The following is a 19,622-nucleotide window of genomic DNA, read 5'->3' on the forward strand; positions in this document are numbered from 1 at the left end:
ACTGAAGTCAATGGGAGTCTTCTCAATGATTTCAATGACATTGGAATGAGGTCCTTGGTTGGAAAGCCACAAGATGCATGGCCTTTTCTGGGAAATCTCTGTAGGACTAAAGAAGAACTGATGTGTATCCATCTGCTTCCACCCCTGACCTACCACACTGCTCCCAGCTCACCCAATTCTTCCCACCTCATGTGGATAGCTCTCCTTCAGAAAGGGTGCTGTGAGGTCCATAGGCAGGTAGAAGACAATGCCGCAAATGGTTGATTCCCTTTTTCCATGTGGGCAGAGAGATCTGTGTGCAGCTTGTCCCTCTTTGTACAGTTATGAAGAAGAGAGGGCAATCTGGCTCTGAGTGTGTTCTCAGGTATACCAATTATTCCAGTAAAGCTTGTGATGCAAATCTTGAAGTCCTCCAGTTGTCCTCTATTCTTCTTGAAGACAAACTCATATTGAAGGCTATGAAATTTTGCTTGAGTAAGTACAGTGTAAAAACAGAGTGAAGATGTCAGGATTTGATCCAAGGAGAGCAAAAAATTGGCCTCTATATTTTAATCTGACCTTTAAAAAAATCTATTTATACTTTGTTTTTTATTAAAAGAGAACAAATGTAACATATTTTACTGAGTAATAATGTTAGTTATATTTGTTTTTTCATATTTGGTCTGGTACTGTTTCTATGCTACTTCCTTTCAGACACTGAGCTAGACACTCAGCTGACATATACTGGCATAGCGCCACTGAAGTAATTGGAGTGAAGACAATCTAAACAAAGTGAGGATATGATTCCATATATTTACTGTTGCAGCTAATGACATCAGGAAACAGTTTAGAAGCTTACCTCTCCCACTGTGCCCACAAACTGTGAGAGCTCTTGTGCCTACACTTATTTGTGGGTTCAATTAATGTCTCCATTAATGCTCCAATGAAGCACTTGATTGTACTCACACTTCAGGTACTTATCTGCCTGCATTAACTGTACCTACATATTATTACTGACAAAACCTCCTAATCCATGGTTAAGGCTGCACTGAAAAGTTGATCTTCAGTGTGAAGCTTCTTGACTTCATGAAAATAATTTCTCTCTTAGTTCAGCAGAGCTGCAACTGGTGACGTTAACCAAGATTAAAACAATTTTCATAGTTCTGTTCTCTCCTTAATCACTCTACCAGTTAACTTCATCACTTCCTTTTTATACCTGTGTATGAGATGCAAAAACCAAAAAGAGACCCTTACTTCCAGTAAACCCATCTCTCATTGCAGAGATAAAATATATTAGAAGGAGCTTTCTCCCTATTCAATCACAGTTACAAATACTCCTCTTAGAGGAGCAGCACAGAATATCACTTCTGGGTTCTATTTCTGGCTCTGCCAACCCGCTGTGTAACTTTGGGTAAGCCACTTCACCTCTGTGCCTCTTGTGTCCCTGTAACAGAGTGGCATCCACCTCTCATGAATGCCCTCTTCTGGTCAGGTGCATCTGTTGTCTTGATTTCCTTAGCTCATAGTGCCCCCTGTTAGCGGCTGTGTTTATCAGGTGAGTCTTTGGTGACTCAGCCCTCTGGCCAAGTCACACTGTCCATATGCGAAACAAACAAACCCCTTCCAGGGTGCACAATTCAAAATGTCCCCAATGTCCTACAGCCCTCCCCGGGCTCAGTCCTTTAACAGTCCAACAGGGCCCATCACAATACCTTGGCTTGGTTCGGTAAGGTTCCTACTCTGGAATTGGCCAGCACCCTGAGGGCTTCTTCCCTGGTGACTCCTTGCCTCTACTTGAGTCCTCAGTGACGCCAGCCTTCTTGGATTCAGTTTGCTGACCACAACTCCCTGCTGATTCAGTCCCAGTGCAGTCCTCTCCCTTAGAGTGTGACAGTTCTAATTCCTTTCCTTAGGGCATAGCCACTTCTTCCAACAGCTGGATGGAGGGACCCGGTCCCACCTCCTGCTCTGTGTCCCAACTCACAGATCCTTTAAATATAGCAGCACATGCTATGTTCTTTTACTAATTGCTGCTTTACATTTCCCCGGACCACTTCCCCATAGCCTGTCTTAGTTTTCCATGGTTTTCAGGTAAGAGAGTATTCTATTTGCTACATCTTAGGAGCATGACAATGGGTGATGCTATATTGGTATCAGTTCTGGTCAATATCTATATAATAAATTCAGATTTTTCAATACCCATGACCAAAGAATTTGGAGCATCTTAGAAAAGAGTAACTAAGAACATGATTTATGGCAAATTAAGGAATGTACCTATATAAATTAGAATGTGGGCACAGACACACACAGCATCCCACACCATTATACAACAAAAGACATAGGAAAATAAATAGGAAAAAAAGGAATCTTGAGCTTCACCATTAAATTGCCTCTCATATGTAAAGGTCCTGCTTTCTCAGACTTTCAAAACTGTACATAGATGGCCAGAAGTTTCAACCCTATTATCACCATGGACCATAGAGACACAGAAGTCCTTTAGGCCAATTGGTCCTATATCGTTTAAGGCTTTCAATACTAAGAATCAGACCTCAAATTGCTCTTGAATTGCTGAACTATAAAGTATGCGTCTTGCAGAGTCAGTATGTGCAGACTCAGACAATGGGGAGATCATACTTTGTCTCCCTTCCACTGAAAGAAGTAAATGTTATCAACTTCTAAATACTGTCAAGTATGAAGCAACACAAAGCAGTGATTCATTTTTCTGAACCTCAGAAACAAAGATTCAGACTCAAATAAAAAATAACTTGTGGTCTGTTAACAGGGTGCACCACCAATACTACTATTTTTGTAAAACTCCAAAGCTGCTATTTCCTTTTTAGAAGAAAGGGAAAAAAACAATTTGGATTACCACAAACCGTGTAATGCTCATAATATGCACCCCAATATTTTCCATTTGAATGTAAGTGCAGGGTAAATATTGGACAAGCAAAAGGATAGGATGAAAGCTTTCAGCTGAAAAATAATGAGTGCCTGCACCACCAAGGATCTGGAGCTGAGTTGTTTTTAGTGGAACTGATTTGATATGAGTCAGCATTAACTAATATTTTTAAAATGTTGCAGGGCTTAAGGAAAAAAAAAACATTCAATTATTATTGAAGGCTGGAGCTAATGCCTTATTTTTCTTCATTCACCATATACTGGAGGCTAAGAAAACCTCATGCCTTTTCAGTAACTTACAACATGCACTACAAAAGCCACTTAGATTAAGTTGCCTGTGCCCGTGACACGGCCAGTGGATTTTAATGGAGATTTCATTTCTCTCTGCTTCAGCAAAAGTAGCAGAGCAATCAAATCAAGCAACGTTCAGTGGAAGTTGCATCTGCATAGCAAAACACAGAAACTTGGCCCACAGTATTTAATTCAAGATGCGTGAAAAATGCATACTCAATCCACACATTTTAGGTAGCAATGCTAAAGTTTCCATTGCCCTTTTATGTAGAGCTCCACACTTCTAACTGAAGCATGTGAGTTCTGTTCCTAGGTCTACTCTCTCTAACTGGGCAAGAGCAAAGGTAAAAAACTCAGAAGAGATAGTGTGTTTAATTTTTATGACTAAGGCTACATTTTAGTCACGGGTGTTTTTAGTAAAAGTCGTGGACAGATCACGGGTAATAAACAAAAATTCATGGCCTGTGACCTGTCCTTGATTTATATTAAAAATACCTGTGATTAAATTGGGTGTGGGTGTGTGGCTGGGAGGGTCTCTGGGGGAAGGGGAGCTACTGGGGGGTGGGTTCCCAAGGCCAGCAACACCAACTGCCTGGGCCAGCAGATCGCAGCAGCTCTGGCCAGCTGGCCAGGGACCACTGCCTGCAGACACTGGAGCAGGGGCTGCTCCGGCCAGCCAGCTATGGACTGCTGCCCGGGGCTGCTGGAGCAGGGGCTGCTGTGGCTGCCCCGGGGTCACCTAAGCACTGGCCCCTGCAGAAGTCATGGAGGTTCCAGAAAGTCCATGACCTCCATGGCAGACACTGAGCCCTACTTATGAGTACACCATATGCTGCCCCTAAATGGGAATGCCACAGTGATTCCTTCTGCCAGTGCAGAAATGATTGTTACTGAGTGCTGATAATATGCTCTTATTTTTACAAGACACAAATGACAGTATACACTGGGGCAGTGAAGGGAAATGTGAAAAGGAGACAGGCAGAATGGAAGATGAAGAGAGCTCCCCTGACTTCAGTTCTCAGATTTCACTGAGATGCTCCATGGGATTCCCAGAAGCCATCCTCAACCAGAAAGATAAGGCATGACAGGGAGGGAGACTTTGTTAGAGAAAGAGAAGTGAAAATGTGTACATACTTACAATGTTAAGGACAAAGTAGATTAGACAAAGAGTATTTTACCCATTGTTCTCATGAACTAAAAATTTTGCCTCAAAAAGTTCACAGTCTAAGGCAGGAGTGGGCAAACTTTTTGGCCCAAAGGCCACATTGGGGAATGGAAATTGTATGGGGGCCAAGAATGGTCACAAAATTGGGGTTGAGGTGCAGGAGGGGGTGCGGGCTCTGAGATGGAGCTGGGAATGGGAATGAGGAGTTTGGACTGTAGGAGTTTGGCGTGTAGGAGGATGTTCTGGGCTGGAACCGAGGGGTTCGGACAGAGGGAGGGGGATCAGGGCTTGGGCAAGGGTGCGGGAAGGGGTGCAGGTTCCAGATGGGGGTTCGGGCTCTGGAGTGGGGCTGGGGATGAGGGGTTTGGGGTGCAGAATGGTGCTCTGGGCTGGGATCAAGGGGTTTGGAGAGCGAGAGGGGAATCAGGGCTGGGGCAGGGGGTTGGGGTGTGGGGAGAGGCTCAGGAGGTACAGGCTCCGAGTGGTCTTACCTCAAGTGGCTCCCAGAAGCAGTGTCTTTTCCTTTCCCTGGCTCCTACACGGAGGAGTGGTCAGGCAGCTCTGCACACCATCCCATCCGCAGGCCCCACCCCTGCAGCTCCCATTGGAGTGCATAGGAGCCAGAGCGGGGTCATGCTGTGGCTTCCATGAGCCACATGGTACAGTCCCGACCCTGAGCCCCATCTGGAGTGCTGGAGCGGGGCTGAGCCATGTGGTGCGGCCCCAACCTTGCACCCTGGCCAGAGCAGGGCTGAGCTGCGTGGTGCAGCCCTGACCCAGTGCACCAGCTGGAGCGCGGGCCAGCTTAAAACAGCTGCGGGCCATAGTTTGCCCATCCCTGGTCTAAGGGTATGTCTACATTACAAGTGCTACAGCAGCACAGCTGTGGCGCTGCTGCTATGCGGCCATAGCACTGAAGTGTAGACTCTTGCTACAGTGATGGAAGGGGGTTTTCTGTCATGTAGTAAATGCACCACCTAAAGAGGCAGTAACTAGGTTGATGGAAAAATTCTTTGTTGACCTAGCAGCGTCTATTCCAGGGCTTTGATCAGCTTAACTACACTGTTATATTGTCCCAGGAGCAAAAGCAGTGACTGAATTGTGGCTCAGAGACTCGCAATCAGTTCCTGTTTTCCTGTGCCAGCCCTTTTCCTGGTACAGATTTATTTCACTACCATAGAGGCTCAGACATGCAGGTGAGCATGGCTGGGAGAGACCCAGGGCCCCATCCACCTCTTGTATAAAATGGAGAGTAATGGCTCCAACAGTGTTAAACTCAACCCCACTGCTGCCCTGACCCTGTTTTACGACCTGTAATATGGGTAGCTTCCTTACTCCCCTGCACTGGCATGTAGGCCGGTTTTGGACCGAACACCGATGACAGCCTATGAATGGCAGATTAAAATTCTGAACAAAATCACTTATCCCTTACAAATGACAGCAAGCAACATAATCACCTCTTCTGGGATAAAATTCAGATGTATTTATTGCTTCATCTCCGACCAGCATGAAACCTTCTATCACAGAATCTTTCAAGATGCCTTGTCTATACTATCCACAGACACATTTGCTTTTTTTCCTCCCTCACACAACTCTTTGAAAAGGGTTTGCATCCCATAAACACATCAAGACACTCACAATTTAGGTATCTGGGAGTTTTCTTATGGAAATATTAAGACCCAGAATGAACAGTTATGGTTCTGCCAATGATTTTCTTTAATATATTATCTTTTGGGATTGTCCAACTAAAACCAACATTCTCATCCAAGCTTTAGGATGCATTCTTGAATGATATCCATGAAATAAGAAACAGAATACATAGCTGAGTGGTTCCAGATTCTGAAGGATAGAAGAGTATTTTGAGAACTAAAAAGGAACAAATGTCCAAAGTGAATTTACAACTGCAGAAAAGTCTTTATGGGACATTTTTATTATGAAACATACATGTATTAGATCAATTGGATCATCAAAGAAAATTCCCAAACCTAGTAAATTACTATATGTATAATGGAAAAAAAAAAGCATTGGAGTCAATATTTGCTTGCAATGTGTTGGAGAAAGATTTATAGCATAGCATTCTAACAAAAATCCTAGTGTATTTTCATCTTTGATTCTTCTCCTCAGTTAATTTTTTAATTACATTATTATGGAAATAATGTGATAGAAAGAAAAACAAGACATAAATGAGTGAATGACTTGGCTTAAGATATATAAAACTACATTGAGGTTTGAATGTTATTTGTTAGATCATGGCTAGTGGTATAAAATAAACTGGGAAACAGAAAAGATCTGTATGTAATTTGTATTTTATTTAAAGCATTTTTTCCTCTAGAATACTAAAATTCCTTGTGTAGGGCTGTGGTTCGGAGTCTGAACTTTTTCAGGTTTGTGAAACACTTATCTTTTCCGTATTCCATAAGGACTGCAGATGGGTTGTCCTTGTAGAGTATACAGTATCCACCTGCACTTCATTAGAGAGCAGCATTTTACATGCCACACCACAAGATCATCAAAATGACATAGCAGCTTCAGAGAACAGCGTGACTAGTGTTTTTTTGGTTTGGGTTTTTTTTTGGGGGTTGTTTTTTGTTTTGTTTTTTTTTAGCTCTTGTATCACAGAGGATCTGGCAACCAGTTACCTCCTGACACTGTTTACAGCATATATTGGTCGATTCAGTCCTTTATTGCATCTGCTCTGGGAATTAAAGAAAGCAGCTTCAAGGCAGTAAGGTAAGTGCTGTTGCATGTTTTAACTATAATGTTCAGCTATTTAAATGTAGCTGTAATGGGGAAATGAAAAATGTCAGAACAAGTTTGCCAATTTGTAAATTGAACACAAAACAGTAGTTTTAGTGTATTTAATTTCACAGTTTGCTTACAATAACCTTGTATTGCATGCATTAGTGGTGAGCTTTTTGTACAATATTTGAGAAGGGAAACTTCATACACAGTAAAAGGAAAATTTAAAAATACTACTCATTTCAATTAGCCCTCCAGTGGTCTGTTAGTAACAATGATTTATCAGTGTTCTTGATGTGTTAAATCATTATTGTACTATTTAAATAGGAGGATGCAAAATAGAAACATTTAAATAATTAGTTTGGCTGTTGATGAAAGGTAAAATGCTAGACAGTTTGAAATTGTCATTAAGTTGTCATTTAACTTTGTTGAATACCCAATTAAATATTTTAATTTCCTGTTATACACCATAGCCAGCAGAGTGAAATTGATATTGCCGAATCACAATATTTTTAATATTGAAGATATTTATTGTTTTCATGACAATTAAACAATATAATGAATGTAGTCAATTTTCAAAAAATTTTAAAGAGTTTTGCCACTGTCTCTATTCCATTTTGGTGAGGTTTTTTGAAGTTTGCGGCGATGCAATTTATCATTGTCTGCATTTGCTGTGCACCTTCCCTACTGTGTGCTCAGGTATTTTACAATGAAACTTGTAAGACAACAAACAATAATTCATCAAAAAATGTTTCCAGAACAAGACTGGCATGTCTGAACACACTCCAACCTAATAATTCAGAATCATATGGTCCAGGGTAATATTTTGAGTATACATAATGAGCACTTTTTAAATATTTTTGATAGACTTTTTTAGATCCACTTATTAAGAATCTGGCAACAAGCAAGATAATTGTTCTACATAATATTTACTTTATGGTGGTAAAGTATTTATACTTTATGTATATATGTGTGTGTGTGTGTGTGTGTGTGTGTGTGTGTGTGTGTGTGTGTGTGTGTACACACACACACACACGCACCATGCTATATTTTATACAGATTTAAAAACACATTCATATGAATCATATGCCATCTCATTTTTAACATTTAGTTGATTACACTAATCTATATAAATTTAGTTTAAATCTTGATATTATTTCTAGTGTTTTGCATCATATTGAATATTGCATGTTCTTTGAAGCAAGTCTCCTGTATATGGAATTAAGGGGGAAAAAAACTAAGAACCATTAAGACTACAAATTAAAACCAGAAAAGCAATGAAATATACAGTTAAAGCAGACTATTCATTCTCCTATATTAGTAGGCCTTTACTTTTGCCAAAAACAATGCAAACATGTCAGAGAATATTACTGTATGGCCAAAGAGTGCCAGTCCAGATTGTTGGCCATAGCTCTGACTTTCCACTTTTGTAGGGAAATAGTAAGACCTCCCATCCTGAATGTGTTTACATAGAGGGGACCAGCCAGATTTTCAGCTGATGTAAATCAGTGAAGTTCCATTGACTTCAGTGAAGCTGTGCCTATTTACACTGGCTGGGGACCTGTGCCATGTTTTGCATTTGATTTAGTATGTTCTTAGACAATAGTGGCTAACAGACAAATAAAACCATACTTGTAACTCACATTTGAAAATCTCCCCGATGGCATCTCTACCCTACTTTATCTAATTAGGTAATATTTGATTGGCTAAGTGCCTAATTAAAGATATTGAATAGATCTCCTCAATCAAAGCTTAGCATACTAAGGCAGAGCAGAGAAACTTAAATTCATTGATCAGATATACCATAACACCACTTTAAAAACTCTTACATTCTGTTGGAGGGTAGATTAGCAGGACCTGCTTGGAGATATTTTAATTCAAGGATTATTTGCCCACTAGAATATAAAATGGCTTTTAGTGAGCAAAAAAAGCAAGGGAACAAACTTAAGGCATATGTGCTGTTCTTAACTAAATTGCAAGCAACACAGGAGCTTTCAATTGTTTGTTTAGCTCAGAGTATATTGTCACCAGATAAATAATAAAAATAACATCGTATTCTGCTGGAGTTTTCCATGGATCTTAGTTCCATGTCGGATGCTACTATGCATACCAAGTTGCATATGGATATGCTCTGAAATTGCTTAGGAACAAGAGGACAATTGAATTTTTTTTTATTGTTTTTTATTGCTTTTCCTCACATTCTGAACTGTAGTTGGGTCTTCAGCTGGTGTGACTCAGCCTAGGTTTGCTGACTTCAGGGGTGCTATACTGATTTACACCAGATATGGGTCTGACCCACTGTGTGAATTGGTAGTGGGACTGTATGTGTATATATATGCTTATATAAATATTTTAAAACACTAACCACCCTTATTAAGCAATTTTCTGTCTCAAGATGGCATCCCAAGTGCACTGAGAAGAATTTTGCTTCACTTGGATTAGAAAACCACCTGTGTTAAGCAAGTGGCTTAATGACCCCTTGAATGGCTGCTTAAAATAAGTTTTACTGTGGGAATCTGCAAAGTTATTTACATAAGTATATGACCAATTTATTCAGTCTATGTAGATATTAGAGAAAGAGATTTTCAGAGCCAGCTCTTCTTCTAGGCCTTCCAAATATGATGTGGATTTGCACACAAGTTTCCTAGTCACAAACCTAATTGGCACTTTTATAAATTAACTTTAATTAACTCAATCTTCCTTTTCGGTTTTTATGCATAATTTTATATGGTAAAATTAAAAGTAATATCAAGGAAAATTAATACAAAATTATAACTCTCACCCCATATAGGGACAAGACACATTTCAAAGATGCATCTAAGCTCTCTACCTTTCTTACTGGTATTAATCAGTGGCATTTTCTGCCAATATGACTATGATATGGGATATTTTCCAGACCCAGATTACCCTTATGTTCATCCAATGATGGGGCCATCTACAGCAGTCTGTGCCCCAGAATGTAATTGTCCTGAAACCTATCCATCCGCAATGTATTGTGATGACCTCAAATTAAAAAGCATCCCAATTGTACCTGCTGGAATAAAATACCTTTATCTCCGAAACAATATGATTGAGGGCATTGAAGAAAATGCATTTGAAAATGTAACAGACCTGGAGTGGCTGATCTTAGATCACAACCATTTGGAAAATTCAAAAATTAAGGGAAGAGTCTTCTCCAAACTAAAGAGTTTAAAGAAATTGCATATAAATTATAACAATTTGACTGAAGCTGTTGGACCACTTGCCAATACCATGGATGACCTGCAACTTAGTCACAATAAGATCACAAAAGTCACCGCCAATGTACTGGAGGGGTTGGTGAACCTGACTGTCCTTCACCTACAGAATAACCAGCTGAAAACAGACTCTGTTTCCGGGGCTTTGAAAGGCCTGAAGTCACTTTTATATCTTGACTTGAGCTTCAATCAACTTACAAAGCTACCAAAAGGACTGCCTCCTGCTTTACTCATGCTGTATTTTAACAACAACCAGATCACCAACATTCCTGATGAGTACTTCCAAGGTCTTAAGGCCCTGCAATATTTACATCTGTCTCACAATCGGTTGACAGATGGTGGAATACCAGGCAATGTTTTCAATATCTCCTCCCTAGTTGAGTTGGATCTCTCCTTTAACATGCTGAAGAGCATTCCAACAGTCAATGAGAACCTAGAAAACTTCTACCTCCAAGTCAACCAAATTAACAGTGAGTAACATCTGCATATTTTATTGTAATGAATAATACAATTAATGCCACTCCCTGCCTAGACCACAAGAGATCCATAGATAGTGACACTTCTATCAAAGCTGGGCATGTTCTCGCCCCATGTTTACCAGCTTTTACTTACCTGCTTTTACTTATCAGTTTTGTATTTTTCCATTTTGAAACCCAATTTTTTGGAGGATGGGGGTTTGAGGGGGAGGTTAACTTTGTTTTGAACTGAGCTGAAATTAATGTATCATGCCAGCAGTCATTTTAAGCACTGAAAGAAGGGGTCAGATGAGGAAGGGGGGAAGGTGGTGATACTCTCCTGGGGGCCACCTACAAAATAGACTCAATCCATTTGAGTCACTCAAATAGACACTACTCATATTGGATTGTGCTCCCTGAGCTTCAATGTGTTCCTAGAGCTTGGATCCCCTCACTGGAGCTTCAGTATGACCTTGGAGTCTGCTAGGTTCATTGAACTTGGGTCTTTCTTAACTGGGAGAGTGCGGGGGGTGGGGTGCGGGGAGAACTCATCCAAATACCATCCTTTTGTGACATCAAAATGAAATCTCATTCACAGTAAATTCTGGAGATCTGGAATTTTCTCTCTCCTTTCTTATGTCAAATAGTTAACAAATGTTGACATTTAAATTGTCATTATTGGGTATCTGAGTTAACACCTCATTGAGTTTACACTGCTCAGAGCAACTGCTGTAGGCTCTCTTCAGTTTCATGTAGACATCTCTGTGTATAATTTTCATAATCAGGTCTTCATTTTGGCAGATAATTGTGCATTTACTATGAATTACTAATTAAAAAATTAAGGCCAATATTTTCAAAGATTTGCATCTATAGTTGAGCACCTAAATCCAAGCAGGACCAGCGTTCAGATGTGCTAAGCACCTGCAGTTCTCAGTCCATGAAGCCTAACCAGTGTTCAATTCTTCAGAAAGTTGGGCCTACAGTGTTTGGGTATCCAAAGCAAAGAGGCTTGATTTTCAAGAATGCTGAGCACTCAGAGCTCCCATTGAAGACAATGAGAGTTGTGTATTCACCTTGAAAAATTGGACCTTTCAGAGTCAGCTTCCCTTCCACCCTGCAGCCCATGATACAGGTAGATAGCCTTGCACAGGGTAAAGGGGTAAAGGGCTATTGATGATCTACCCCAAAAGTTTTAGATAGAAAAAAGCAGTATTTAAAAACTGATGGACTGCATTTCAAACTATACTTAGGTTTTTTTTTTAAATATCACTTATATTGAGACCCAACACAAAACTATTTATGTTAAGGCACTCTTTCTTGTGTCCTTCATTTTCTGAGTCATATTTAGCAATTATCAGGCAATGTTTGTATTGCATGTCGCTTTGTCTCAGAGTTAATCTGTTCCATGCAATTGACCTTAGCCCTAACGTGAAACCATAATACTAGATGTGACAGAGTAAAAATAATATTAATGATACGTAACAATTAAACCATGCTTTTTTACCTTCTAAACACTGAATAATAATTTCCACTAAATGATTGTGATTTGATACCAAGATTAGACATGGAAAGTGAGCTGCTAGAGAGAGAGAGAGAGAGTGTGAGAGAATAATTTTGAATGCAAATTCTTGCTACATTATTAGAAAGAAAACAAAACATTTCTCAACATTAGTGTCTTCAGGCCTTCCTCAGGTCAGATTGCACTGCCTGCTGCAGAAAATGGCCTCAAAGCATATAAGAATTGGCCTGGTATAAGGGAATCCTAAACTGGTATCAAAACAGAGTAGCTAATCCTGTCCCTTCCCCACTACATGGAGCATGCTGGGGCCACCTATAGGCCTGGAGTGAGGCACCCTGGGATGACAATTGAGTGCAATGAATTCCACTGATCCCAGGACAATGGAAAAAGCCCTACATGGCCATTTTAGCTGGTGTAAGTTAATTGCTAGGTGTCCCAGCTAACATAGGCTCATTGGAGGCTTATAGGCACCTTTGTCCCCTCCAGTTCTTATACTCAGTGCAGCTAAGGATTGAGTCTTCTTAGTTTAAATATCCTATTTTTAGCAGGGTTGCTCCAGTGTGGATTTTCCTATTTAACCTAGGTCACAGTTTGTACCCAGACTTTGCTATGCCATCGGATTTTTGAGTTAGTCACTGGAGTTTCAGTTTGAGTAGAAACAACCTGGAAGCATTTCACATTTCTTTGTGTTAGTGCAGAAAAAGAAATATATATATTTTTTCAAATACAAAATGTCTTCAGTAAACAAAATACAATAAATCAATTAAATCAAGTTAAGTACAGTTATAGGGCTAGATCCTTCCCAATTCCACTTGGTCCAATACCTTGGAAAGCAAGAAGTGGGCAGATATGACTATTTTTCATCTTTATGGCCCCTACCAACTCTCCCCAGTGTTACAGCTGGCCAGAGCCATTCCAGGCCCTGACACATGGTAGAGCAGCCCTGAGATCAACATCAGCCCTAAGATCAACATCTTTTCAGCCTCTTTTTCACCAGCCAGGTCCCCAGTATACTCCCTTCACTTGGGGGCTACAAAGGGTGGTGATGAAGAGCTGAAAATGCTGGACCCAAATCACTGTGGATTCTCATATGCCAAAGGTAACCTTGAGTATCTAGCAAAAGTGTCTTTGAGATTCCATTTGTGCAGCAGCCAAAGTAGTTCAGTGGTACAATAATTTAGACCACAGACAAAATTTCCATGTGCCATTTTTCATTTGAAAAACACTGAGATTAACTAAAGCTCTAGTGACCAGACTATATGTGGGTGCAGTGCAGGAAAATCAACCTCTGCACCAGTCCTTTAATTCTATGGGCTGAATTAATAAGCACAGCCCTATTCTGCTGGTTCTGCATGGAGTGAGTTCTGGGGCCACTTCATTTTGTGTACACACTGGTCTTCCCCTGGTCCATTCCAGGCTTGCCCCCAAAATGATTTTGCACAGAGGACTGTGCAAGATTGGTTCAGACACCATTTCAATGGAATACAGAAGCAATCCTGCCTGGAAACTTGGCTAGCCAAAACTGGTCAGGAAATAGATTTTTATACTCCCAGTGAACTGCACTGATTCCACAGACAAAGGTTCCTTCTTAGCAATGGAGGAAGTGGCTGGATTTGCCCCATGGTTTCGATTGCCCCGTTGGAGTCCTGACATGTATTTAACTGCAGTCACAGCAGCATGAAAAATCAAAGTGATACCTACTGTTTCCATGGTTTATTTAGTGTCAAATTTAGTAACAATTACATAGACCCAATTCTACAAATATCACTCATGCAAATTATTCTTACTTATGTAAATAGGCCTATTGATGTCAGTTAGTATCTCATATCTGGAAGAATATCAGAATCAGCCTGTAAAATCACAGAAGCATAGCACTGGAAGGGACCTCAGTAGGGCATTACAGTCCCCTGCACTGAAGGCAGGACTAAGTAATAACTGGACCAATCTTGACAGGTCTTCCTCTAACTTGTTCTTAAAAATCTCCAATGACAGAGATTCTATAATCTATCTAGGCAATCTAGTGCTTAACTACCCTGATGGTTAAAATTTTTTTTTCTAAACCTCCTTTGCTGCAATTTAAGCCCATTGCTGCTTGTCCTATCCTCAGAGGTTAAGGACAACATTTTTTCACCATCCTCCTTGTAACAACTTTTTATGTATTTGAAAAATGTTATGTCACCACCTCAGACTTTTCTTCTCCAGACTAAACAAACTCAATTTTTAAAATCTCTCCTCAGAGGTCATGTATGTTTTTTAGATCTTTAATCATTTTTATTGCTCGTCTCTGGACCTTCTCCAATTTTTCCACATCTTTTCTGGACACATTACTCCTGTTGAGGCCTTATCAACATGGAGTAGAGTGGAAGAATTACTTCTTGTGTCTTGCTTACAACACTCCTACTGATACATACCAGAATGATGTTTGCTTTTTTTGCAACAGTGTTACACTGTTGATTCATATTTAGCTTGTGATCCACTATGATCCCCAGATCTCTTTTCGCAGTACTCCTTCCTAGGCTGTCATTTCCCATTTTGTATGTGTGCAATTGATTATTTCTTCCTATGGTAGTACTTTGCATTTGTCCTTGTTGAATTTGATCCTATTTACTTCAGACTATTTCTCCAGTTTGTCCAGATCATTTTGAATTTTAATCCTATCCTCCAAAGCACTTGCAACCACTTCCAGCTTGGTATCATCTGCAAACTTTACAAGGGTACTCTCTGTGCCATTATCTAAATCACTAATGAAGATATTGAAGAGAACCAGATCCAGGACTGATCCCTGCTGGAACCCACTCAATACAACCTTCAAGCTTGACCATGAATCACTGATAACTTCTCTCCAACCAATTATACACCCACCTTATAATAGCTCCATATAGGTTATATTTTCCTAGTTTGTTTATGAGAAGGTCATGTGAGACAGTATCAAAAGCCCTACTAAAGTTAAGATCTGCCACATCTACCACTTCCTCCCTATCCACAAGGCTTATTACCCAGTCAAAGAAAGCTATTAGGTTGGTTTCATATTATTTGTTCTTGAAAAATTCCTGTTGACTATTACTTATGATCTTCTAGGTGTTGACAAATTGATTGCTTGATTATTTCCTCCATTATCTTTTGAGTACTGAAGTTAAACTGACTGGGTTGTCCTTATTTCCCTTTTTATACATGGGCACTACATTTGCCCTCTTCTAGTCCTCTGGTATTGCCATAACTTTCTTACTCAGATCTGAACCTTAGAGTTCAGAACATGAGAAGTTAGCATGAAACCTCCAAACTTAATTACCAGCTTGGATCTGACATTGCTGCCACCAGCCAGAATTCCAGTGTCTGGCTCACTCTGGTCTCCCCAAAACCTTCCCTGGGGAACCCCCAAGACTCAGATGCCCTGAGTCTCACCACAAAGGGAAATAACCCACTTCCCTTCTCCCTTTTTACCTCCTCCCAGATTTCCCCACCCGGGGTACTCTATGAGATTCCCTGCTTCAAGTCCTTGAAACATCGCACCGAGAAATCAAATATTTCTCTCCCCTCACCCAGAGGTTATGCAAATACAGGCTTAGTAAATCTAACACAAAGAGATTCTCTCTTCCCCCCTGTCTTCTTCCTCCCACCAGTTCCTTGGTGAGCTGCAGACTCAATCCCCTTGAGCCCCCACAAAAAAAAAATCCAACAGGTCTTAAAAAGAAAGCTTTATATAAAAAGAAAGAAAAAGACATAACATGGTCTCTGTATCAAGGTGACAATATACAGGGTCAATTGCTTAAAAGAAAAAATGAATAAACAGCCTTATCCAAAAATAATACAATTTAAAACATTCCAGCAACTACACACATGTAAATAAAAAAAAACAATATAAACCTATTGTCTTACTATCCTTGTACTTACAACTTGGAAACAGAAGATTAGAAAGCCTGGAGATTCCTGTGGTCACTCTCAGAGCCCAGAAAGAGAACAGACCAAGAACAAAGGACTCACACCCAAAACTTCCCTCCACCCAGATTTGAAAAAGTCTTGTTTCCTGATTGGTCCTCTGGTCAGATGTTGTTTGTTACCCCTTTCCAGATGAAAGAGATAGTAACCGTTAGCTATCTGTTTATGACAGGTATCTGTCCTATCTGCCTTGAATTTTCAAAGATAACCGCTAATTGCTCAATTATCTCCTCTGGTAGCTCCTTGAGTATTCTAGGATGCATTTCATCAGACCCTGTTGACTTGAAGACATCTAACTTGTCTAAGTAATTTTTAACTTGTTCTTTCCCTATTTTAGCCTAAGATACTACCTCATTTTCACTGGTATTCACTATGTTAGACTTCCGATTGCTACTAAGCTTTTCAGTAAAAACTGAAATGAAAAAGGCAATTAGCACTTCCCCCATTTCCACATTTTCTGTTATTGTCTTTCCTTCCTCATTGAATAATGGGCCCACACTGTCCTTGATCTTCCTCTTGCTTCTAATCTACTTGTAGAATGTTTTCGTGTTATCTTTTATGTTTCTAGCTAGTTTAATCTCACTTTGTGGTTGGCCTTTCTAATTATGTCCCTACATACTTGAATTGTTTTCTGATATTCATCCTTCAAAATCTGACCTACTTTCTACTTTTTTCCAATATTCCAGTATGGAACACCTTTAGTCACATAAGAATATGTATTATCTCTCCCCCTTCAAAGAGAAGGCTGTACAATATATAACAACAGGGAAATTGCCAGTGTCAGAGTAAGGCAGAATGAAACGGAACTGCTGAGGTAGGCCCCACTTTCTAAAGTAATTTAAAAACCAACAAAAAACAAACAAAAAAACCTTTATTTTGTGAATCCCCCACAAAGCTTCACCCAATCTCCAATTTTACATCTCCATTCCTTAGAAATGACCTAAACCTAAATTTCCATGTTTTGAAGAGACTCCAAAATCATGTAGGAGCAGTACTTATATGTTTGGTTCATAGGGGCCATATTTTGCCAATGACAATGGAAGATTCTAATAAGCATGCACAAGGAGTCCCCTTGAAGTCCAAATGGGGATATCACCTACCATAGTTTTCAGATCTTTTTCTGTTTTCTTTAATACTCCATCAGGAAAAAGGTTTTTTTTTAATCTACAAGGTGCAGCAATTTTCCTAGGTGTCTTAAGGGAAGACAGCGTTAGTCAGCCTGAAATGAGGGTTAGGGTGGAATTTTCAAAAGAAATGAATTTCACATTGAGATATACTAAATAAAAAATAAGATATTTAAAAGATAATCTCTAACACAGAGGCCCATTGGCCTGCATCCATCTGCCAGCATACCCCTAGTCTGTTTTCACCTGCACATTTCTGTCTCTCTTCATATGTATGCCATGCAGCATTTGCTTTATACCTCTCTCCCAATTTATTCAGTATGGCCATGCCTTCGTCCCAACATACCTGCCAACTGGGTGCTGAGCTCTTTTGAAAATCTGGCCATTTATTTAAGTGTCTAAATGGGAGCAGGACTCTTTTTAAAATCTGGTACCGATCACAGATGCTGAATACTAGAAAAATCTAGCTCTGAGCGCCTTTGAAAACTCAGCAATTAAGTGTGAGCTCCTCATCTAATGTAAATCCATGGAGCTCCACCGAAGTCAGGGGAGCTATCACTTTACTCCAGCTAAATATATAGTCCATTGTATTCATGGCCACAGATATCTCCTGGGATTAGTCATAGTCTCAGACAATTGTGTCAAGTAGACTATTATGATTAATTATCATCATTATTTTGTGTTTCAGAGTTCCCACTGAGCAGCTTTTGTAAGGTTGTTGGACCACTAACCTATTCCAGGGTCAAACATTTGCGTTTGGATGGAAATAATCTCACTCGATCTGACCTGCCACAGGAAATGTACAACTGTCTCCGTGTAGCTGCTGATGTCTCACTGGAGTGAAGTGCCTCCGATTTCCTTATAACAGTCATAACTATACTGCAGATTTACACCACCATAACTCTTTAAAATTAGGATGTCTTAACAAAAGTCAATTTGCATATTATCTATTCTGTTTATTAATATTTAGCATGAACCTGGTGAGCCTAACAAAACATGTTTGTGCATAGTTTTACAAATAGTTTCAATTGTTTGTTTCTGGAAACACAAAATGACCCTATTCACCCCCCCCATCCAAATCTGGCTTCCAAGTTGGAGGAATATGATCACGATTGTAGAAATCTATGTGCATTCACACACATGCACACAAACATTGGTGTATGCAGTTTTGCTCAGGTTCTCATGGAAGTCAGGTGTGTTTTTGGTAGAGTACTGAATGGTAATTTAGGGCTGAAGTGTGTATGTACACTATTCACCCTGGTCAACTTTAATATTCTAAATTATTCAAGCCTTTGATATATTTTTAGAAATTGCAAAAGAACAGCATAATACAATTTAGCAATATAAATATGATAAAATGTGTATGAAAATATATTTTCAGAGCCCATTTGAATATGACATTAATGAGACATGAATGATTATGAAGAAACAAGAACATTTTTCAGGATTTTTAAATTGTTTGTTGTTGTTTTTGTCACTTACCTATATACTTTCATTGAGAGGTTTTTGTCCGCTACCAGTAGAATTGTTATTTCACAGTAAATCATATATACAAGCATTTTTATTCAATTACTTGCATGCTACGTTTAACCAGACTGTAGAAAATAAAACATAGCAAATAGCTCTGTTGTGTCCATATCATTGTCAAATATGTTGCAGTCTTTTATAAACTTGAAAAGGAAGTTCAGGTTAAAACAGAAAATTCTAAGGTATTATATTTTGCTGAATTTATTGTAAGGTTAAATAAACTGTTTTCTGTACTTTGTAGTTTCAAAATGTTTTCAAACATATCATCCAATTATATCCATTAGCATTTGTGTTTACCATTTTGTCCAGGCCTTGTGCACTGAGAACTGCCAGGTGAAGCATGTCTGCTATAATGAACTGTTAAGCAATCATTTGAAATGTATTTATGAATTTTGTGAACATGAAAATGAAATGTATCAGATGTCATAGACAGTAAGTGTAAGTCAGTGTCAATCCCTTCTGATACAAAGAAACTAGTGCATGCTACCTGGGAATGGGAAGTCAAAGTAATATGTGTCTTGGAACATACACTAAAATAGACTTGGCATCAACTAAAAGCTATTATGATAGCTTGCTTGTAAACAGGTACTGTCCCATGGATACTATCTGCCTTTTGACTCCTTGATTATAAAGCCCTTAAATAAGAACTACCTTAATTTTTTATGGTAGAATCATTGACTCCACCACCACCACCACCCAAAGAGATATCCCCTGAGTACTGCCAAGCCTAAACTTCCAAGAGCATGCAACAGG

General features: G+C 39.5%; 1 protein-coding gene across 1 annotated transcript; it reads left to right on the forward strand.

Moving 5' to 3' along the window:
- The first annotated feature begins 6,790 nt into the window (after nt 1-6,790).
- On the forward strand, nt 6,791-18,963 carry LUM (lumican). The gene is made up of 3 exons (XM_030548571.1): nt 6,791-7,063; nt 9,864-10,778; nt 18,031-18,963. Exons 2-3 carry the CDS (start codon nt 9,884-9,886, stop codon nt 18,183-18,185), a joined length of 1,050 nt encoding a protein of 349 aa, XP_030404431.1. The 5' UTR covers nt 6,791-7,063; nt 9,864-9,883; the 3' UTR covers nt 18,186-18,963.
- Nucleotides 18,964-19,622: the final 659 nt, after the last annotated feature.

The sequence above is a fragment of the Gopherus evgoodei genome, chromosome 1 (assembly GCF_007399415.2).
Source record: "Gopherus evgoodei ecotype Sinaloan lineage chromosome 1, rGopEvg1_v1.p, whole genome shotgun sequence".
Classification (NCBI taxonomy): domain Eukaryota; kingdom Metazoa; phylum Chordata; order Testudines; family Testudinidae; genus Gopherus; species Gopherus evgoodei.

Excerpts from the sequence above, each read along its gene's own strand:
- LUM (XM_030548571.1), top strand. The coding sequence starts at position 9,884 with ATGCATCTAAGCTCTCTACCTTTCTTACTGGTATTAATCAGTGGCATT. Across the intron at positions 10,779-18,030 it reads CCAAGTCAACCAAATTAACA|AGTTCCCACTGAGCAGCTTT; the intron begins GTGAGTAACATC and ends TTTGTGTTTCAG.